General features: G+C 42.8%; 1 protein-coding gene across 1 annotated transcript in view; it reads left to right on the top strand.

The window, feature by feature from the left end:
* Positions 1-44: 44 nt before the first annotated feature.
* Positions 45-23,478, top strand: part of setd3 (SET domain containing 3, actin histidine methyltransferase) — a 37,508-nt gene continuing 14,074 nt past the window's right edge. Inside the window, exons 1-6 of the mRNA XM_074659962.1 lie at positions 45-202; positions 5,865-5,988; positions 9,901-9,993; positions 10,224-10,372; positions 13,758-13,830; positions 15,283-15,539. Of these exons, the coding sequence (XP_074516063.1) occupies positions 5,886-5,988; positions 9,901-9,993; positions 10,224-10,372; positions 13,758-13,830; positions 15,283-15,539 (675 nt within the window). The 5' untranslated portion in view covers positions 45-202; positions 5,865-5,885. The remainder of the gene's footprint in view (positions 203-5,864; positions 5,989-9,900; positions 9,994-10,223; positions 10,373-13,757; positions 13,831-15,282; positions 15,540-23,478) is intronic.

The raw sequence follows: 23,478 nt of genomic DNA, 5'->3' as shown, positions 1-23,478 counted from the left end.
CTTTCAATAGGCCCTGGGTTGAACCAGAGCAGCTGTCATGTGCTCATGCCCCGTTAGTTTGCTGCCCTACAACCAATCAGAACGCCAGAATCCAGTGTTGTTTTTGAGGGCGTATTTCACCACTGCTCCAATCACAGCAGCGATCCAGTCAAGGTTGGTTTCAGTGCAGAACCAGAGGAGCTGCTGCTGTCACTTCAACAAGGTAGGAGTGATCAGAGAAAAGGCTGACGGGTTAGGTTTAGTAAAGTTCTGACCTGGTGCTGAGTGGTACTCTGGATGAACGCGTGCATCTGGTTATAGATGCGGGTGTATGTTAGCAGACAAGGCTAGCCAGCCAGTCCAGCAGATTAGCCCCTCTAACACAGAGGCTGAGCCTTTAGCACTGACAGCTAGCAGCTAACAGATAGCAGCTAACAGCTAGCAGCTAGCAACTAACAGCTAGCCTTGTAGCGCTCAGTCAGTGTGGATGAATGGGCTCTGGGCTCTGTTCGCTCCCCTGCCCCGCTCTGCGCTCCATTACCGTCTCTGCTTGGATTAGATGGTTGTGATTCGTCCATGCTAGTGAGCTACCGTTAGCAGCTGGCCTAGTGGGGAACGCTCCCAATGACTGGAGGGCTAACAAGTAACGGTTAGTAAGCCTGAGTCAGTTAGAGGATCAAACCTGGCTGATAGCTCACTTCTGCTCTGTTCTAAATGAAGCCCCGACTCTAACGTTACCTTGCTACAGATATCACGTTACAATGTGTTGACTGTTTAAACCAGTGGTCAGTGTGCTGCCATGTACCGTTAGTTAGCTGTGAGATGTGCCAGAGAGCAGCTGATAAGGGCTACTGGTGACAAACCAGGCTGCTAACTGTGTCATCAGCCTACTGGGTGTGTGGGGTAGAGCCACGTTAAAAAGCGTTATTCTATTTATTCTACTCTCTTGTTATCTCCTGCTAGTTTAGCTATCTCATGAATTGTATTCAGTTAGGTTTGGACAGGAACACAAAGGTTGGAGTGCATGACTACAACCAGTTAACTGCATTTTTAAGAAATAATCTTCTACTTTGTACATATCTGACTGATTTTACAGGTTTCAGAAAAGTAGAGTTGGTTCTGCATCTGCAACCATCTGTGGTTGTCTTCATAACCACATGTTCAACACCGTGTCATTATTGATTTCCTTCCAGTCAGTTCATTTCAATCATTGATGACAGAGCCCAGAATACAAACCTTCTTGAAGCTACTCAAGCTACTTCACTTTTCTGTGAACAAAGCGGTAGTGTTTCCCAACACCAGATTCCCTTCAGAAACCTTCGAGCCCCCAGGAAGAGTGCTTGGCAAATATGAAGCAAATATATTTATTTAATTTTTGCCTTGAAAACTTCCTTTTATTTACAACAAAGAGGTATACAACTAAAACATAATAAAAAAAACAACTACAGGCCAGGGAGTCTGAATTCCATTCATTTAAAGTCCTTTCAGAGTTCAAATAAAATGTATTTCCTTTAAAATATTGAAAGTCTTCTCAGCTTTTTTGTTCTTAACATTTTCGAGTAAGATGCCATATTGCTTCAGCTGTTCAACAATAAAATGATAAAAGCAGGGTTTAAGTCAAACCATTTAGATTTCTGGATGTGGAATTAGTAGCAATAGAAGTCCCTTCCCTTTTGGTGGACCCCATGGACCTTATTTTGAAAAAATATATGTACGGTAGTCAACGGAGAAAGAAAATATTGTTTTGATCCCATTTGAATTTCACCATGAATCACACAAATGTTTGTCAAATAATTATATTTGATACCATAACATCATTTTGTAAGTCAAGAAAGTCACAGTTTGTTGTAATATCATTTAGTTTTGTGTGAAACTGCTCAGTGAACTACATCTCTGCACTACGTCACCAACACAAGCTATCTAGCTAAGATAGCTTATCTATGTTCCACGCACAAATTAAACATTGTCTGACCTGATGTGTTTTATCCAGCGACTCCTGGGGTCTCATTTATAACCGTTGCGTACGGACAAAACAGGGCCTGAAATATGCGTATGCCACTTACCACTCAACAGTTGTGATCTATAAAAACAAACCTGAGAAATTGGCTACACAGATGGTGAGTTGGTGAAGTGAAGCCAGATTGTAGAAATTAAATCTATCATAAATATTCAAACCAGCAGTGTTATTTGTGTTCATGCTAATGAGCCATAACTATTCCATAAGCACCTTTCAATTGTAAAAGATATAAGCCGACTGAATTCTCGAATCAAATTCTGCTCAATATCTCATCAGCGCTGTCTCACCATCACGTTCCCCACCTCCGGAGCTCAGAGGAGAGGGCCGGACTAACGACACTCACAGTCAGCTATGGAGCAGCTGTTGAAATCATCATCGGTTGTAGAAATCCAATATTACATCAAATAGCATAAAAAAATGGAAGAACAGTAGGGGTGTGACGATTCACTCAGCTCTGGATATGATATGATACACGATAATTGGGTTCTCGATACGATACGATATTATAACAATAATTTCAACAAAACTTGAATGTTGAAAATATATGACTGAAAAAATAACCTTTTATTCAAAAGACATACAATGCAAAACAATGCTGTTGTTTCCCCTATAGTTCCATTTTCTATGGTATCAGTCCTTCCTCCGCCATTCCGTTTTTTGTCTCGACGATGCATATCGTCACGTTTTTATATCACGATATTTCGTCACACCCCTACAGAACAGAGAGTAAGTCGTTTTAATAATATCTTCTAATACTGTGCAGATATCCCCAAGTATGATTTTAGTTTTCATAAAGTTGTGTGATAAATCGCTGCAGTGAACACGACTTTATTCATTTATTTCTGGTTTATTAGATAGTGACCGATACAGTATACATAGACAAAATGAAAACCGCTATGTGATGCAAGTATCAGAAGGTCTCTAGTGCGCCACAAAGCACACTGGAGACACCGCGGTGGTTGTCACACACACTCTGCTTCCTCCAGTCACTTCCACCCGGCACATCTTCACCACGTGCACGTGCAGCGTGAATTGAGTGAAGTGTGGAAATAAAGTCAGTGACAGCTCTCGCACAATCGTTACACTCCATATCCTCATTATCATTATCAGTTCTAATCATAATGCAGGACAAGTTCAGCATAAAAAACTTCAATAAATACATAAACTGTGTTCACCTATCAAACTTACATTTTCAAATATCCAGGGTGGGGGATAGAGACCACCTCACCCACAGGCACCGCGATTTCTTTGTCAGAAAACTTGTCTTTCTTGGTCTTCCTTTCGGTAGATGCTGTGATTGACTGTAAAGATCCATTGATCAGCAGGCTCATTACTAGGCAGAAACATTCATGGGGTGCTTTACATCGATCATTCATGGTTGAATGTGGACATGTAAAGGGCAGAATATGAGGCCGATGCAAGTGCGTGGACATTTCCAAGTTGATTGGGATTTATAAAAGGATATTGCATCTTACTTGTAAACTCATCAGCTTGCTAAGACAAAGCAGCTCCTCCTCCCTCTACCACCCCTAACGGTACCTGCAGGCAGTGAATCGCATCAGCAGAGGGAGCAGGACAGAGGACATGAGTAAGGACTGATACTGACTGATGGAGGACAGAGAACAGGAGAAAGGACTGTTACTGACTGATGGAGGACAGGAGGAAGGACTGATACTGACTGATGGAGGACAGGAGGAAGGACTGATACTGACTGATGGAGGAAGGACTGTTACTGACTGATGGAGGACAGAGAACAGGAGGAAGGACTGTTACTGACTGATGGAGGACAGGAGGAAGGACTGATACTGACTGATGGAGGACAGGAGGAAGGACTGATACTGACTGATGGAGGACAGGAGGAAGGACTGTTACTGACTGATGGAGAACAGGAGGAAGGACTGTTACTGACTGATGGAGAACAGGAGGAAGGACTGTTACTGACTGATGGAGGACAGGAGGAAGGACTGTTACTGACTGATGGAGGACAGGAGGAAGGACTGATACTGACTGATGGAGGACAGGAGGAAGGACTGTTACTGACTGATGGAGAACAGGAGGAAGGACTGATACTGACTGATGGAGGACAGGAGGAAGGACTGTTACTGACTGATGGAGGACAGAGAACAGGAGGAAGGACTGTTACTGGCTGATGGAGGACAGGAGGAAGGACTGATACTGACTGATGGAGGCAGGGTCTGAAATGAACTTTTTTCACTTCCTGCCACTGTGGCAGAGAAGTATTTTTTTTTGTCTGCCACTTTTGAAATCTTGAAATGCTAACGCTGCTAACAGCTAATGTTACTAACTCTCCTGTTGATCTCTACACGGGTTTGTTGTTCACAGTGTCGCATTATCAGGGAAAAATAGGATGCGTCCCCTCAGGTATAATAGCCCCACGTTGTTTAGTGCTTTTTTTTTCTCTCCACAGTGTCTCCGGTCCCAAACAAACTGAAACATGATACAGCGTGGGTGCTCGTCATTGTGCAGCGTAACTGTCTGAGCATCAATAAGAGAAATCAATTGTCACGGTGACATGAGATGCCAAGAAAGCGGACAACTACGGTTCTCTATTCCCATCACTAGCGTTTATCCTGCCTGCCAAAGTGGCGGATGTCCTGATAATTTCACCCGCCACTGCCAACAATTTACCCGCATTTGGCGGGTGGCGGGTGCTAATTTCAGACCCTGGATGGAGGACAGAGGACAGGAGGAAGGACTGATACTAACTGATGTTTGTGTTCTCCAGTCTTTATAAACTTCCCTCTGTTGTAAACAATACTGTTGCTGCTCTAGAAACAATATTTAGCCCAGTTATATTTAAAATATTCAATTCTAATCCGTTTCTGAATTTAAAGACAACCAGGCTGACATAAGTATAGCTAATATCCACACTTCAATATTTGTTTATTTATTGCAAGTCATATCGTCATCGCAATATTGAACGACGTTATCGCACATCATAGATTTTCCTCATATTGTGTAGGCCTAGTGTCCCATGCATGGATGTATAAAGAGAACTGGATACAGCGTTGGAGGCGGCCTCCTGTTCATTCCAATGAGAGTTGCTCAGTGGAGCATGAAGCCAAAGCTGCAGAGTTCCAGACGTCTCTTTCCCAGTCTATGGGAAAAAGTATTTTTGGGCCCAATGGCATCACGTGATGGACACGGAAGTTATAGTACCGCTGTTTGGCCACTATGAAAATTTACCTGGAAAGCAAATATCAGTCAAATTCAACCACAGCATTTGCATATAGGAAAGCGTTTATTGCATGGAATCGTAAATTGGTAGGCATTTTGGAGTGGCATTGATTCAATATCAGTGCACGGTTTTCAGAGAACCAAGCCAGTTTTTTGCTAATTGCAAGGTCCATCTTGGCCAAAATAAGCCGCTGTAGTCTGTTTCTCAGATAGTAGTGTGTGACAGCATTTTTTTATGGATTACTTCACTCACTCAAATTACAAAAAACATTATCACTCATTCACTAATTATAGTTTTATTAATCCAGATTTTGAGATTTGTGGTGCCCACAATATTGAAAAATAGTATATCTTTGGTTCAAAGTAGTTCCAATGACAGTTAACAGTGATGTCTGCTCTATATCCAGAATGCTGTTCCTGGAAATAAAAGCTCCTGTTAAATGCACGAACCCCATAGGATGTCACACGTTACACGCGTTTTCTGATAGATAGAGCAGGAGAAAATAAAGAGAAAGATGGTCTGGACACACCAGGGACAAAAGCCATGAAAAAGTGCAATTTTCATAATATGTCACTTGTAAGATGCCGTGTTAACTTTTCTATTCTGTCCTCTCAGCTTTTCTCCATTTTCCACTACACAGCTAATGTTAATAATGGTGTGTCTTCTCAGCCCAGTTGTCCATCTAACACCATGGGAAAGAAGAGTCGAGTGAAGATTCAGAAGTCGGGCTCAGGAGCCAGCACCGTGGTTTCCCCCAAGGAGATGATGAACCTCATCTCTGAACTGCTGCAAAGTATGTTGACCTTGTCTCATGTGCATCCAGTATTTATTTTATAGGCGTGTTGTGACCTAGAAGATGTGGAGCATATATAGAATGTCGAGTTAAAGCCCCCCTCCAGTGTATTTTGGCTTTTCTATGATATTCCATATTTATTTGAGTCATTTCCTGACTAAGTTGATTAGCCACACTGTTTGCCATTTTATTTTTTTGACAAATAACTTCATTTTGTGCTCAAAGTAAAAAAAAAAAGAAAAAAGAAGGTGGTTGGTGAAATGGGGATATGACGTATGACTATAGTAAAAGCTGTAGGTCATACGTCATCCTCCAAGCTTGCACAGGCACACTCATACTCGTTGGCGTCTGAGCAGCAAACCGATAAATCTGTTTATCTATCTGTCAGTTTGTCTTTCTAGTTAGTTAGCTAGTTATCTGCAGTTAGCTAGTTATCTGCAGTTAGCTAGTTATCTGCAGTTAGCTAGTTATCTGTAGTTAGCTAGTTATCTGTAGTCGGCTAGTTATCTCTAGTTAGCTAGTTATCTGTAGTTGGCTAGTTATCTGTAGTTAGCTAGTTATCTGTAGTCGGCTAGTTATCTGTAGTTAGCTAGTTATCTGTAGTCGGCTAGTTATCTGTAGTTGGCTAGTTATCTGTAGTTAGCTAGTTATCTGTAGTTAGCTAGTTATCTGTAGTCGGCTAGTTATCTGTAGTTAGCTAGTTATCTGTAGTTAGCTAGTTATCTGTAGTCGGCTAGTTATCTGTAGTTAGCTAGTTATCTGTAGTTGGCTAGTTATCTGTAGTCGGCTAGTTATCTGTAGTCGGCTAGTTATCTGTAGTTAGCTAGTTATCTGTAGTTAGCTAGTTATCTGTAGTTATCTGTAGTTAGCTAGTTATCTGTAGTTAGCTAGTTAGCTGCAGTTAGCTAGTTATCTGTAGTTAGCTAGTTATCTGTAGTTAGCTAGTTAGCTAGTTATCTGTAGTTAGCTAGTTATCTGTAGTTAGCTAGTTATCTGTAGTTAGCTAGTTATCTGTAGCTAGCTAGTTATATGTAGTTAGCTAGTTATCTGTAGTTAGCTAGTTATCTGCAGTTAGCTAGTTATCTGCAGTTAGCTAGTTATCTGCAGCTAGCTAGTTATCTGTAGTTAGCTAGTTATCTGTAGTCGGCTAGTTATCTCTAGTTGGCTAGTTATCTGTAGTTGGCTAGTTATCTGTAGTCGGCTAGTTATCTGTAGTCGGCTAGTTATCTGTAGTCGGCTAGTTATATGTAGTCGGCTAGTTATCTGTAGTCGGCTAGTTATCTGTAGTTGGCTAGTTATTTGTAGTTATCTGTAGTTAGCTAGTTATCTGTAGTTAGCTAGTTATCTGTAGTTAGCTAGTTAGCTGCAGTTAGCTAGTTATATGTAGTTAGCTAGTTATCTGTAGTCAGCTAGTTATCTGTAGTCAGCTAGTTATCTGTAGTTAGCTAGTTATCTGTAGTTATCTGTAGTTATCTGTAGTTAGCTAGTTATCTGTAGTTAGCTAGTTATCTGTAGTCAGCTAGTTATCTGTAGTTAGCTAGTTATCTGTAGTCAGCTAGTTATCTGTAGTTAGCTAGTTAGCTGTAGTTAGCTAGTTATCTGTAGTTAGCTCGCCCAACTTGTTGCATTAGCTAACTGAGGGTTTCATTTTATTTTGAGTTTCCTCCACCTTACTTTAGTGTGTTTATTTTCATCATCATTAGTGTGTGTGGTGAACGGGTGCAGTCAACTCAGTGAATTACACAAAATCCCACCAGCAGAATGAACACAACACACTGACTGTCTCTCTCACTCGCTCTCTTCTTTACCGTCTCCTCCTGCTGGAGATAAATTAACGGAAAGCAGACGATACCGGAGGTTTGCGGGCCTCTAACAGGTCCGAGCGACGGGGAGCACAACTTTCAGCCCAAGAGAAAAGCATAGAAAAGTCCCGTTAGAGAAATAAATGAATCCCAGTGCAGCCCGGTGCGGTGTCGGTGCTGGAGCTGAGGAGAGAGCGGCCGGTGCTGGTGGACGGTGCACCTCCAAAACGTCCCAAAACGGTATATCAAACGGCGGACAACGGCAACATGTCTATCCCTCCTCCGGTGCGATGTGGCCGGCGTGTGGCGGTGCGACTCCTCGGTTCAGCCCAGCAGCAGGCAGACGGCCGCCTCGCCAGGAGGAGACGGCGAAGAAGAGAGAGAGAGAGAGAGAGTCGGTGTGGTGCGATAATTCTTGTCTCATTTGTGGTCTGATGAACTTAAATTCATCTAAACTGGGTTCATCTAAAATCGGTTGGAAAACGATGCAATCTGGTTGCCATGGTAATGAATTGCGTCTGACTATTAACCACACCCCCATTCTCTGTTTGAGAAAGAACGTTAACCAAAAAACAGGAAGTGAAACTGGCTGCAGGGGGGCTTTAAGTCCAATTCCTCATTTCTTCTGGGAGAATGTATTTGTTTTTACAAACCTAACTGAATTGCAACATGTTTTTCATATGAGATATTTTTTGCTGAACACATTAATAAGGTTGTCTGGCTTCAGTGCTACTGTATGTGTGGTTACGTGCTGCAGTAAAGGAGTGCTATAGGCTAATGAACTTATAGGGTTGTGGTGCTATTAAAGGAGCAATATGCAGAAAACCTTGCTGTAGCATTGTTGTCACAGACACCAGTATTTCAACCTAACCTGTTTGTTTAATATCTAATGACATGGTAATTTTATGATTTAATACAGCAAATATATTACTGCGAGTGTAGGCAGCTAAGCAGCGCTTATCAAATATGAATTAATATTCTGTTACTCTAATGCCTACAGTTAAACAGTACACTAAAATATGTTTCTGAAAACATTTTATGTGAGAAATAGGCATCACAGTAACAGAATATTGATTCATATTTGATCAGCGCTGCCTAGTTTGACCGTTTGATCAGAGTTCGTGAGTGATTGACAGCTGCTCAGAGACGGCAGACTCCAGATCAGCTCTTACTGCTTGTTTTCCTCCGGTCTGTGAAATCTTGCAGATGCCGTTAGGAGCACCGGAGGACACCGGAGGACACAGAGGCACATGATTTTTTTCAGTTTACCTGTCTCATGCACTACTGTCAGGATATAGTGACCGTTTTATAGAAATAACTTTTTTTTAATCATATTTGCTCCATTCTAACCTACTGCTGCTTTAAGATGTGTTTTACTGTGTGTTTTCTTTGAGCCAGAGGTCATTCTTGAATCCCTCTTTCGTGAGAGCAGTAAGATTATGTCCAGACCAACATCAGCCCCCTTATTTATTTCACTGAGGTCACTGCATTGACACAAGTGGGGTGCCCTTACAGAGGGCTGGAGCTAAAAAAAAACAAAGACAATTGTAGAAAAGGGGAAAATAAGCCCAGCCATGTGGCTGGGATGATCAAAATGACTTAAAGTTCACCACCTGCCCATGTCCACAGGGACCGTGCATGAATGCATGTATCCAATAGTAAAAGTCTGTGTGTGCGTTTGCTATTCATGTCTGCAACCTGAAATACCAGAGATGAGGGAAGCAGGAAACATGACAGATAAAGATCCTGGTAGCTGAAAGCACACAGTCTCTCAAGCTAAAAGAACGAAACCCGAGATGTTCTGCACCCTTAACGCAGTTTTACAGTCGGAGATGTCCAAGTATTGTGCATCGGTCGTCAAAGACAATGTAACTGATGTTACATCACACTGAGTTGGCGTTCACCAGAAGTGCAATATACTTCAAAATTTGAAGCAGTAGAAATCAGTGCAGCAACAGTTTTCTGCACTATATGATTTAATATGGATGGTTTAGAAATGTTTTGTGTGTTATTTTCAGGTTAACATGCTATGGTTAAGGTGTGAGTTGTCTGTACAGTTAATTGAAAGTGATGGAGTTGAAGTGTTTATGGTCAGCATGTGCTTCTCCAGAATGCAGCAGTGCAGCACCCTCTGCTGGTAAAGAGTGGGAGGAGCACATCCAGATCAGAGGCCTGGTGGAGAAGATTCGCAAGAAACAGAAGGGTGAGTACATGCAGCTATGCACACAATATGTTTACCCTTTCAGATGAATGATTTTAACCTTTTTATTCCACAGTATTTAAGAAATATTATGTGATAAGCAATATTAGATTTTATGTAATTTAAAGTCAGGGATCAGTTTAGTGGTGAAAATAAAAGTTTTTTCCATTGTTGCTGTGTGTGTGTTGTGTGTGTGTGTGTGTGTGTGTGTGTGTGTGTGTGTGTGTTTTCAGGTATGTCGATAGTGTTTGAGGGCAGCAGAGAGGACTACCTCCCAGACTTGATGTCCTGGGCTCATGAAAGCGGGGCCTCCTGTGACAGCTTCACAGTGACTAACTTTGGAACGGAGGGCTACGGCCTGCAGGCCACCAGAGACATCAAGGTGAGCTCAACCCAGTGATGGTCACTTTTATTTATATAATATATAAGTTTCTACAGTACTTAAACCACTTAATTGAGTCCCAGTGCAATACAGAATCAACCTCATCATTTTACTTAATCCCTTTTTGGGACTGTTTGTAACTTCTTACACGTATAAATCATTCCTGGTCGGTGTCCCATGTGCGCTCGTGTGTGGCTATGCTGTTCAGACTCAGACTCCAACACAAACTACACGGAAGCACAAAAACCTCTTGGTTGTATCTAGTGAAGCCCGTCTGTTAAACAGTGTTGGCCGCGGTCGGAGGACGCGGGGGAGACCGTAGCTTTGGTCTCCAGGACCGGAGTCTCTGCTGTACTCTACTCTGCCTGCCTTCACTCACACACTGCGCTCGTTCTCGCTCTTTTGCTCCACTCTCACATGCATGCGTGCACACTACACACTGCAGGAGAGTTATTAGCTCTGAGAATATCTAGTGAATGTACAGTGGACGTTTGTGCAGAAATAACTGCTGCAGCTCCTCCAGACCAACAGAGGTTTCCCGTGTCTTGTGAAGTGACAGGGCTCCGCAGAGAGAAACGTTATCGTCTCCGACCAAAACTCCGGCGTCTCCCCTGTTCCCTCCGGCCGCGGTCGGGAGGCTGAGGCAGGAAAAGCCAACACTAGGATCAGCATTGATTCATGGAGAGACCTTCGTCTGGTCAGCTAACATTACTGCCAAGCAGCTGAGTGTTCAGTAGTGCGTAAAGGCACTGCCCTGGGCACTGCCTGACTGAAACGGGGGCGATGGAGACAGACAGACAGAAGAACATGTCAGTCTACTGCACCACGCTGTACCGCGAAGCTTCGAATACCTTTGAATATTTCTCACCGAAGTTTCGAAGCCCAAAAAATTGTTTTCGGGACAGCCCTACCATAAACTGAACAGGAAGACGGCCATTTTTAATTTTGACCCTTTTCTCTTTTTTTTTTTTACCATTTCCAGGCACTGTACTTTAACAAACTCCAAGAGATTTAACCCAATCGATTTCAAATTCGGTCAGCATGATGTTAAGACATTCATGATGCCAGACCTCAGAGCTTTTGAGCTTTCGTTGAACGAACTTGCGTGAAACAGTTAGTTGTTTTTGAAGGGCTAGAGATGCTTGCAATCTCGGGGTCTTGTTCGCGAGTGAGGGGACGATGGAACGTGAGATTGGTCGGAGAATCGGAGCAGCAGGGGCGGTATTGCATTCGCTTTACCGCACCGTTGTGACGAAAAGAGAGCTGAGCCGGAAGGCAAAGCTCTCGATCTACCGTTCAATCTTCGTTCCTACTCTCACCTATGGTCATGAGGGTTGGGTCATGACCGAAAGAACGAGGTCGCGGGTGCAAGCGGCCGAAATGGGTTTCCTCAGGAGGGTGGCTGGCGTCTCCCTTAGAGATAGGGTAAGAAGCTCAGTCATCCGTGAGGGACTCGGAGTAGAGTCCTTGCTCCTTTGCGTCGAAAGGAGCCAGTTGAGGTGGTTCGGGCATCTAGCACGGATGCCTCCTGGGCGCCTCCCTTGGGAGGTGTTACAGGCACGACTAGCTGGGAGGAGACCACGGGGAAGACCCAGGACTAGGTGGAGAGATTATATCTCTACTCTGGCCTGGGAACGCCTCGGGATCCCCCAGTCAGAGCTGGTTAATGTGGCCCGGGAAAGGGAAGTTTGGGGTCCCCTGCTGGAGCTGTTGCCCCCGCGACCCGATCCCGGATAAGCGGTTGAAGATGGATGGATGGATGGATAGAGATGCTTGCAAACAAAAAACTTGGCACAAGCATTTTAAGTGCTAAAATCTATTATCTGATATGTTTTTTGTGCTGGGTGTGGCAAGGGGGCTCGATAGCAACCCACAGGGGGTGCGACAAATATCAAAAACCTGTACCTCAAAACCTAGAAGACAGAATCTCATCAAATTTGGTGTAATCTGCGGGCAAGTATTAACCAAGATCTGAAGTGTCATATTGATCGGCGCATGTGGCCGTGGCTTATTAAGCATTATAAGCTATATTATGCCTTCGCTCAATTTGCTGAGCGGGAACGAGCTAGAGACATGAAACTTGGTACCATAACTGGAAATGATGTCATAATGCTTCACATAAAATATGATCCCAATTGGCCTTCTTGTATATGTATTTTGCCTTATTTTTATTTGGCTAATAAAAAATAAGTTCTTAACTGAATACATATCACCATTCAAGTACTGCTATTTTAACATTGTGACCATTCATTTTTATTTTTATAATCATTGATGTGATAGTCATTGTCACGGTTATATTGTGTTTATGAAGACTGCTGTTCATATTGTTGTTAGAGGTAGTTGAGATTAGAAATGGCTGAAGTTCACTGGTCAAATAACTACATAGTGTACTGTACATTCATGAAACAACAGGGAAAGGACAACACAATGCTTTTTGACCTTTTATTTTGTTGGGATCACTTGTCTGCTGGGATCTTGGAGGGAGAAACAAATAGCAACGATTAATACATTGTGTTACAGACATGCTTACAGTGAACATTGAAATGATCACTTACTTCTCTTTCTAATCCCCTCAGTTTGTTTTTAAGTGTGTGCTGTACAGACATCTGACAGTTTGTGAATTCTGTAAAACACATATCAATTAGCACAGCAGGAATTCTGCATGGTGTGGATGTCCTACAGGTAATACTCATTACGTTGCCAGGCTGGCTCTCGGGCTGTACAGTGTCTGGGTCCTGTTAAAAATTATGTTTTCCATGAGCACCACATCACTGACTTCTTATCCATTATGGACTAAATAAGTATTAAAACAAGATTAACAAGTACATCCAGCCTTCCTTCCTTCAAACATACTTATTTCCCTCTGAGATGTAATTGAGCAGATGTTTAAAGTTACATCAAATGGAAATCCTCAAGTTAAGCACAAGTACTACCTTAACATTGTACTTATATACTGTAGGCTGTTTGAGTAGCCTAAATGTACTTAGTAACATTCCACCACTGCTACAGCACAACCTTGTTTACTGGAGCTTCATAGAGTTCTTCATAGATCTAGCTTCTTCGTTTTGCTCTCAAAGTGCACCAGATTGATTCATTTAACTTTAACATGCAGGCTACAACATTTTCTTTTGAAATGCATGATGTTTCCAAAGACGATGAGTAATTATGTTTAATAATCATGATCTCAATATTGGCCAAAATAATCGGGATTATGATTTTTTTCATAATCAAGCAGCCCTAATTACCCCTAGATGATCTGAGATCCACCCACCACAGTCTCACAAAATCCTGAGGGAAACACTTCCATTTCCATTGTGTTGAGTAATGCTTACACTGTTTCTCTCTCTCTGTGTGTGTGTGTGTGTGTGTGTGTGTGTATATGCAGGCAGAGGAACTATTCCTGTGGATTCCCAGGAAGATGCTAATGACTGTGGAGTCGGCCCAGAACTCGGTACTGGGTAAGGACTTAAGATGATAAGTATACATCAAACAACATCAAACTATTTGGGCCCCAATGAGGGAATGGTGCCATTCCAGGAGCAACTAGAAAAGTACATTCAGTAGAGTACAGATCTCCACAGGGATTAATTCCTCTCGTATCGTGCCTATCTTTACTGGCCGGTTAAGAGGAGTGAGGAGTCAGCAGTCAATGATGGAATAAAACAGTCCATAAAATAGCTGCAACCACGAGAGGTCCTTGAGCATACACGTCATAAATGAGCGCAGAAGATATCAGGCTGATGGTTCCAGTAGTATGCAAGATTAGCCGTGGACAGAAAGACAGATACACACATGTACGCACACTAACACATCCGACCAAAAGCCTGGCAGAGATAATTACGCATGATTTAAATCAGGAATAAAACGTCATGTTAAAGGGACTGTTTGTAACTTCTTACACGTATAAATCAATCCGGGTCGGTGTCCCATGCACGCTCACGTGTGGCTACGTTGTTCAGACTCAGACTCCAACACAAACTACACGGAAGCACCAAAACCGCAAAGTTCTATCTGGTGAAGCAGTGTTGGCCGTGGTCGGAGGACACGGGGGAGACCGTAGCTTTGGTCTCCAGGGCCGGAGTCTCTGCTCCTCTGCTCCTCTGCTCCTCTGCTCCTCTGCCTGCCTTCACTCACACACCGCGCTCGTTCTCACTCAGCTCGCTCCATCTCTACACGTGCATGCGCGCACACTCCACACTGCAGAAGAGTTAGTTTAGCTCTGAGAATATCTAGTGAATGTACGGTGGACGTTTGTGCAGAAATAACTGCTGCAGCTCCTCCAGACCAACAGAGGTTTCCCGTGTCTTGTGAAGTGACGGGGCTCCGCAGCGAGTTACTTTATCGTCTCTGACCAGGTGCCGGTGTCTCCACTGTTCCCTCCGGCCGCGGTCGGGAGGCTGAAGCAGGAAAAGCCAACACCAGGATCAGCATTGGATCATGGAGAGACCTTCGTCTGGTCAGCTAACATTACTGCCAAGCAGCTGAAATATAGAGTGATAGCGCGAGCAACAGGACGCTGACTTTCTATGACTGGCCACAAGTTGTCGCTCTGAACAAGACATTTCTGATTCTTACAAACAGTCCCTTTAAGGATATCTGTTGTGGCATATTGTAACTTACTGTTTTAGATGTCTAGGTTACGTATACAGTAAATATTGTTTCAATAGCATTTCAATGAATATTTCAATGTGAAGACTGTCCTAACCACATGTGGAAATATACTGTTGCAAGTTCTAACAGTACGTAGGAGGCTGTTGCATGTCTAATCTCTTCCACCACAGATGTTCTGTGAGATTACCATTTCTTCACTTTCAGAGTGTGCTAATTTCAACCTGTATGACATCAGTAACACAAGATATTCATTCTACTCAAAGTAGCGTTCAGCTAACTGATTGTAACCTCTGTCTCAGGTCCTCTGTATAGCCAGGACAGGATCCTTCAGGCCATGGGCAATGTGACGCTGGCCTTCCACCTGCTGTGTGAGCGAGCCAACCCTGCTTCATCCTGGTTGCCGTACATCCGTAGTCTTCCTCAGGAGTACGACACGCCACTTTTCTACCAGCAGGAAGAGGTGCAGGTGCTGCTGGGCACGCAGGCAGTGCAGGACGTCCTAAGCCAGTATAAAAACACTGCACGCCAGTACGCTTACTTCTACAAACTGATACAGGTAGGCAGACACACAGACACATACATACTGTGCATATAGATATTGTAAATTCATGATTTGTAGATAATACACGGTAAAAATGTGCCAAATATTGAGTGAGCGTTCCTTTGGAAGCCCAGAAAACATGCATAGACGAAAAGAGAAATCCAAAAGTAGACAATTACCAGTTCATACCCCTTCCTGTAGACCTTTTTCATAGAAGACATTTTGACTTGTCACAGCAGGAAAAGCGCTGGTGTTACTAATAATGTCAACGAGCCATGACAGTGATCAATTCAAGGTAAATCTAAATGGAATGAAGCCATTATTACTGTAAGTAATTTCACCTGTTGACTTTTGAACCTTTGTTTTGAAAAATATCTATTACTGTACATAGTTATAGCTTTGAGGTAGGGGTCATTTACTTGTATTTCCATTGTTAGAGACTTCATTCTTTTACCCCAGTGATGGTTGTAGTTACTACAACCGGCTGTGGCTCAGAGGTAGAGCGGGTCATCCACTAATCGAATGATCGGCGGGTCAATCCAGTCTGCATGTCGAAGTGACCCCGGGCAAGATACTGAACCCCAAATTGCTCCCAAAAGCTGAGCCATCGGTGTGTGAATGAGTATCTGGATTAGATCCTGATGGGCAGGTTGGCTCCTTGCATGGCAGCCTCTGATATCAGTGTGTGAATGTGTGAATGCTGACATGTAGTGTAAAGAGCTTTGAGTGGTCGGAAGACTAGAAAGGATCTCTATAAATGCAAGTCCACTTACCATTTACATTCAATATGAGATGGCAGGATAAGCGGTAGATGGATGGAATATGAGATGACATAAAATGTGATTGACATTTAAATGGCATAACGGCACCTAAGGTAGTTAAGACCAGTTGGACTAATTACAGCAAAAAGTAATACTAATAAATAACACTTTGATGTTAAAGGCCCTACACACCCATACGGGCGTTTTCACTTCACTTCTTCACAGCTACAGTATAACGTAATGGTTACTGCTAACTTCACAGGCTACTCACCGTCTCATACACGCTCTCTCTCTCTCTTTCTCTCTCTATTATCTCTATCTCTATTATCTCTCTCTCTCACTAACATTAAGCACACAACCTACACACTTTATTCCTTTAAGGAGTTCTCTACTTGTATAACACATTTTAGTTTAAAAAACATCTTAATAATACGTAATTCCCCATTGCTTAGGCCCGGCGGGGAGTCAACCTAGGGCCGACGGGCCACTTGCAACACACTGGTGGAAATCCTGGTGTGGAATCAATACTTTGAAACAAGACTTCTTGGTTCCAAAAAGCATTCAGGAACCAATTTCCTGAAGCAAGACTATATTTGCAACACCTTTTGCTCTTTATCCTATTTTTCCTTCATTTAATTTAAAGGGAAAATTCGCCGTCTTTTATGTGGATGTCCAATCAGTGCTGATGGTAAATGTAGTCCCCTGAAGAAATCAATTCCCCAGTCCGTGCCGAGAAAGCTGATTTCTCCTGCTGCGGAGCCATGCCGGCTGTGCATAAATGTACCAGGATGCATTGCATGCGAGCGGTGAGTTTGCTACGTTACACAAGCTCTCTTAACTTTTTTAGTCTGTTAGATAAACAAAATAAACTCGCAAAAAGTTCATCATCATCATCTGCAACCGCTTATACCGTTAGGGGTCGTAGAGAGGCTGGAGCCGGGATCTCGCAAAAAGTCAATAACGGAAATATTCTTACACCTAAATAGAAAAATAAAACTACAGTAGGGCTGTCCCCAATACAAAGTCTTGGGCTTCGAAACTTCGGTGAGAAACATTCAAATGTATTCAAAGCTTCGCAGTGCAGCGTGGTGCAGCAGGCTGACATGTCTTTCTGTCTGTCTGTCTCCATTGCCCCCGTTCCATCGCCGGCTGACATGTTTCTACAGTGGCCCTTATGTCTGCACAAACTGAAACTTCCACTGAACATTTACTTGATATTCTCAGAGATAAACTAACTCTGTCTTCTGCTCCACTAGATCACTTGTTCGCTCATACACATTAGCTACCACACAGAGGCCCTGTTCAGACCTGGTATTAACATGCGTCCTCAGTGATCGGATCACAAGTGGACAGCTTTAAGTACGTCTGTTCACACCTGGCATTACAATGCGTCTCCACATGCATCTCCAGTGACCACTTGTGATCCGATCTCACTTCCCCGCTCTATATGTAAATAAACACGTAGTAAACACACGGCTAGTACAGCAGCCGTTGTGACGTAATACTACAGGAATGTCAGTAGTAATATCCTACATATTCATGAATTTTGGTACATTGTATTAACATCAAAATAAAAAGTTATTGAACCGGTGGTACCGGGGCTTCGCGTTGCCAGCACCGCTGCTTTTGCCAGACAACAGCGGGTACAGCGCTCCAGAGAGCCGGGGAGGACAGAGAACAGGCGGTTGGGTGTCAGCTCCGCGCAAAGCAGCGGAACAAAAACACCGACACGTCTCCGACAGTATGATAATAATACACTTCCTGTTCCCAGTCTGATAGTCTATAGATATGTACCCTATAAACAAGATAATAATTTAATAAAATGCAGTTGTGCCGACAGGATACAGTAGAGCAAAGAGGCCGTTTCCATGCTGACAAGCGCCCGTGTCTGCCTGTTTATTCACCTGAGGGGTGCGGTGATCCCAGCTGGACATCAGATGAGTAGGCGGTCCGTAATGTGGCCAGGACGCATTCACTACACACTGCTAAAAGAATGTGGTCATATGTGGCCCAGACCACCTCTGAATGTGGTCTGAAAGATCCGATCTCAATGCGTCCTCAATGCGTCTTTAGTGTGTTCACACCTGTACTTAGAGCTGTCCACTGGTGATCACAGAGGACACATGTTAATACCAGGTGTGAACAGGGCCACTGACTCTGCTATTCTCCAAACGACCTACACTACTCTTACAACAACTCTAGATAGAGCCATTCACGTTTTAGTTCTCCTACACGCTTGGCACACAGGAGAGGTTTCAATCTGCAACCTCACCGCTAGATGTTGCTAAATCCTACACACTGTTCCTCGGTAGAGGAAGTGAAAGCAAAGCTGAACAAACAGATGGTCTGATCTCTTGTCATTGTTGAGCTAAGGATTACGTTTACTGATATTTTTCCTCCTTTTGAATTTTGTCTGGCGTATAAACATCTTCTAATCATAATTTGATGTATGATAGAGTATTTCTATTTAATTTTTTGCATTATGTAATGCTTTAAATGGAAAGTGCTCTTAGTTTTATATGATGTCATGTTTATCCTCTGTACCACGGTCTGAATTCAAATGTAGCTTTCTAGCTAACTCTGGGACAGTTTCTTTCAACTTTTCAGATGATCACAGAAAGACGTTTTCAGTCCAGTGTCCATGTGCCACAAATGGAATCAAATATAAAGACAGTGATTATGGTATATGATGAAACAATGGTTACCAGGCCCAGACAACAGAAAGTGGGAGAGTAATCTCAAAATATGCTAATGTCCCATTATTAATCTGAAGCATGGTGAAATGACAGCTCAGCTTTGATCACAACTCATCACAGTCCTTCTCTCTGAAGTCCCCTTCTATCAAAGAAGCACTGAAAGAAATCATTTTCTAAGAATTCATTCTATTAGCCAGGTGTTTGTTTTAATTAGGGGATTGAATGTTTTGCAGGCATGATGATATCTGTATTTGGCGGAATCTTTTCATTTAGACACACATTTATTAGCCCATCTCACATAGTGTGTTTGATTAGTTTTAACAGAGAAATGCTTTGGTTACTCTTCTTTGAAAATTACTTTACAAAGCAATTTCAGTAGAATCCACTAGGTGGCAGTGTTGTGTTCTAAATGACTTAATGTCAGTGAGATAGAAGAAGAATCCCAGTGCTGGAGGAGCCTTTAGGTACTGGTCATAGTCTCATGCTGTCCATTTGGTTGATGTTGATTGTAGTGTTAATCCACATTCTCTGGATGCCGTGGAGACTCTGACACATGGTCTCTGCTGCTCATTTTCTCAGTGTTGTGGTCCTGAAGGGTTTTCATGTTTCCATACTATCCCATTACGCAAATGTGGAATTTTCTTGGTGTCTTATGTGTATGTTAAATGGACTTGTATTTATATAGTGCTTTTCTAGTCTAAATAGTCATTCACACACCGATGGCACAGCCTTCGGAGCAATTTGGGGTTCAAGGACACTTCAACATGTTGACTAGAGGAGGCGGGGATCGAACTGATGATCCTCCGATTAGTGGACAACACACTCTACCTCTGAGCCACAGCCTGAACTACTAGCGGCCCACCAATTAGCCACAGTGACTTTTGGTTGTGTATGTATCACATACAGCTGACATCCTGCTATAAGGATTAATGATATTTTATAAGTCAAAATACTGATGGGCAGAGATTTGAGCTGGATATGCTAGTGTGTTCTGTGATTTTGTGTGTTCCATTATGTATTGATATACATTGATTGAATGTTGAAGCTGAGTCTTAAACAGGTAAAACAAGTGGAAGACCCAGCTATGTACAAGTTTAAAGGTACCACAGGTTACAACGTAGAGTTCATTGCAAACTAAAAAAGTTGACCTTTCTGACGCAGGTGTCTTTATTAACTTTTGCCGTGGCTAAAGTGTTAGGAAGATGAGAAAAGCTAACCGTTTCTTATTACAGATATTTACACCGGGTGCATTAGTTTTTCATGGTCTGGTATGATGACACCGACATGCATGCTCCGGGTGCTGTACAGTTCCGGTTATTTGGATTATACGAGAGCACACGTGTGATTTTTAGCCTGCATTCACCTAATATGCCAATTGTTGCTGGCACTGCTTGGTTGTTTATCACCAAAAGTTCAAACTACTAAGGTGTGGACAGAGTCGTGTGGACAAATTTTGTGGTAAGCGACTCAATGTGCTGGGCGAAGCTCTACGGTGAAGTATGTTTTTTAAATATAAAAAAACATAGAAAATCAATATGTGGCAGTCGGTGTTGATATTGTGGCGGGCTGCCACAAATACATCAATGTATAGGAAACACTGGTATCAGTCTGTGTTGAACTGTGATATCTGGATGGTAGAGTGCTGTTTTGCTGTATTTGCCCCCCCCCCCCCCCCACACACACACACACACACACACACAGCTCTGTGTTGCACTTGGCTTGAGATGGAGACTGAGCAAGGAGGGCTCGTGGAGGTGTGTGTGTCCTGCCCTCTCATCTTTGATACATCTCCTTTCTTACACACACACACACACACACACACACACACACACACACACACACACACACACACACTCTTCCCTCCTCGTGTAGCCCCTCGCTCCGCCCCGCCCTCCCTCCTCCTCAGATGACCGGGCTGGAAAATTAGCTTGTCACATTGGCTTTGAATTGAATTGACCTGAATGTACCTTCCTCAAAAAACCCTCTCGCTCTCTTTTTCCACCCCCATCCTCGCCTCCCTGTCCTCTGTCTGTCCGTAGTGTTGGATGTATGATCAGCCACACAGACTGATATATTCTGATGTATACTGATGTATACAGACAGGCACAACCACTACTGACATTCCCCCAAACACAGAGCTGTACCTCTTGCATGTAAGCACTTCTCAACCTACAGTACATTAGCGTATGGGTAGCGGGGTGGGCTGTTTAAGTAAAAAAATGTTATCTGTATTTCAGATCTTTAGTGTTATCACTTCAGTTTTCTACCAGAGAATACCCAACCTGGCTTCGTTGTTACTTTATCGTGGCAGTTGCCTTTATTTCTATTTTCCTTTGGTTTGCAAAGTGGGGGGGAGTTATTTTGTCTGTCTTGGGTTCTAGAAATAAGTCATATTCTGCTTAGACCAGGTGTTTTTAAAGTGTGAGACTGTGGGCTTTACTTCTACGACCCTGATTAAAAAAACCTTCGGGACTGTATTAAAAAGCAAATAAAACAGAATGCGATAATTTTCAAATCCTTTTTGACATATATTAAATTGAAAACTGTACAATGACGAGATATTTAATGTTCCAACTGAAAAACTTAAAGGTACTGTTTGTAACTTCTTACGCTACACTGATCCAACACAAACTACACGGAAGCACCAAAACCGCAAAGTTCACATGTTCACATGTTGCTCCAAAACCTGTATGTACATCAGTGTTTCCCACACCATTTTATGAGGGTGGATATCGGACCCTCTAGATTGATGCACACAATGCAGAACCAAAATTCTCAAGCGTGAGTTCCACTCAGAAACTTATAGCCATACACCGCTAGGAACAAGTGCTGAGGTTAGCACAAGAGGATTGGCGTGCGAGTCTAAATGCTGGAGCTGGAAGACCAGCCAGCAGGTTCCCGCCGGTCAGCTACAACAGCAATGGAGAGAGAGAGTTGTGTATAAGACGATGATGGCATCGCTCCACTGTTGTAGGGGATGTGAATGGAAAGTTAACGCATTAAACATCCTAACGCACATTCGATGGCATCTTCCGGATGAGCTGATCACCGGGACGAAGAAAAAACAACCCGGAGCCCGACTCCTTATCCCCGCTGCTTTCAAGCAGCCTTTAGACATAAAAGCAGACCGGGATAAAACAATTAACATTATAGAAGTAATTGGCATTTACATTAGCATACAGCCAATGTGGAACTAATTGAAACACTCCTCTTAATGCCCAAGTTTTATTTTGTATCATTTTATTTATTTAGTCCATTTTGCCTATTTTCCATTACATAGCATTATGGATGCTTTTCAGTTTTATGACCTACTGTGAGTCACCTGTTGTCTTATTGGGAAAATGTTTGTTCAGTGTCTGTACAGTGTCCGTACAGTGTAATACAGACGTGTCAGGAATGTTATTTTTATAAGTTTACCAAAGTTACCAGTGGGCAGAATGCTACCTCAGTCCCAGTAACCTCAGCAGGAGAACTCTGTCTGTCTTTGACACTTGAACTACTGTACTGGGGTATTAGTAATGACAGTGTGCAGTCGGAAGAAGAGACAGTGTACCAATGAAAGTGACAAGAAGTTGAACTTTTTTCTTTTGACTGATGTAGATTCTGGCTGTCTTTTAAAGTTGATAAAGATAATACGTATAATAATAAGTACAGATATTTGTATTATTTTTATTCCCAAAAATATAGTTGGATTGTTAAATAAGTATAAGTATTTGTTCAGTAAGGAGAGAAATTGGACTCCATAACTAGTAGCATACTTTTTGAAGGTAAAATGTTTTATTTTAATTTATTAAATTGTTTTCATATCTTTGTTTCCCTTTTCATCCCTGATGAATCTGCATGCCTATCATTTACTTAGAGCTGATTTACAGCTTATACTCTTTCTCATAGACTCTTATCACTGAACAGTGGTCTCCCTCACCTCTCCTCTACTCCTCCTTACTCTGCCTTCCCTTCCTACTTTTACTTTTGTCTCTCTTTACTCAGTTCTCACTCTTTTCCCCCTCCTTCTATTTCATTTCATTCTCTGTCTCCTCCTTCTCTTCATTATGCAATCCACTGAACTCCTTTCCTCTTTCTCTCTCTCTCTCTCTCTTTCTCTCTTTCATCTCTCTCATCTCTCTCCTGTAAATGGCTCTGGTAGGTGGTGGCTGTGGCTTTATACGGAGAAACCGGTGGCATTGACAGACACGCACTCTCCATCTCACACACACACACACACACACACACACACATACACACACACACACACACACACACACACTCACACTCACACACACCGTTTCAGGCCCAAATTGTTGAGGCAGATTTATGACGGCTACTGGCCACAACAAATTAAGTTGACAGTGATGTATGTGAGTGGCGACTTTACTAACGGACCAAGCACACACACACACACTCACACACACACACATACATGCGGCCCCAGTGGTGGCCCCCTACTCCCAGTCCTTCTTGTTAGGCGTCCCTGTCAGGCAGCCCCCCTCCAGCATACCT

The sequence above is a fragment of the Sebastes fasciatus genome, chromosome 15 (assembly GCF_043250625.1).
Source record: "Sebastes fasciatus isolate fSebFas1 chromosome 15, fSebFas1.pri, whole genome shotgun sequence".
NCBI lineage: Eukaryota > Metazoa > Chordata > Actinopteri > Perciformes > Sebastidae > Sebastes > Sebastes fasciatus.
The sequence above is the reverse complement of the archived record's forward strand: the minus strand, read 5'-3'. Positions and strand labels throughout refer to the sequence as shown.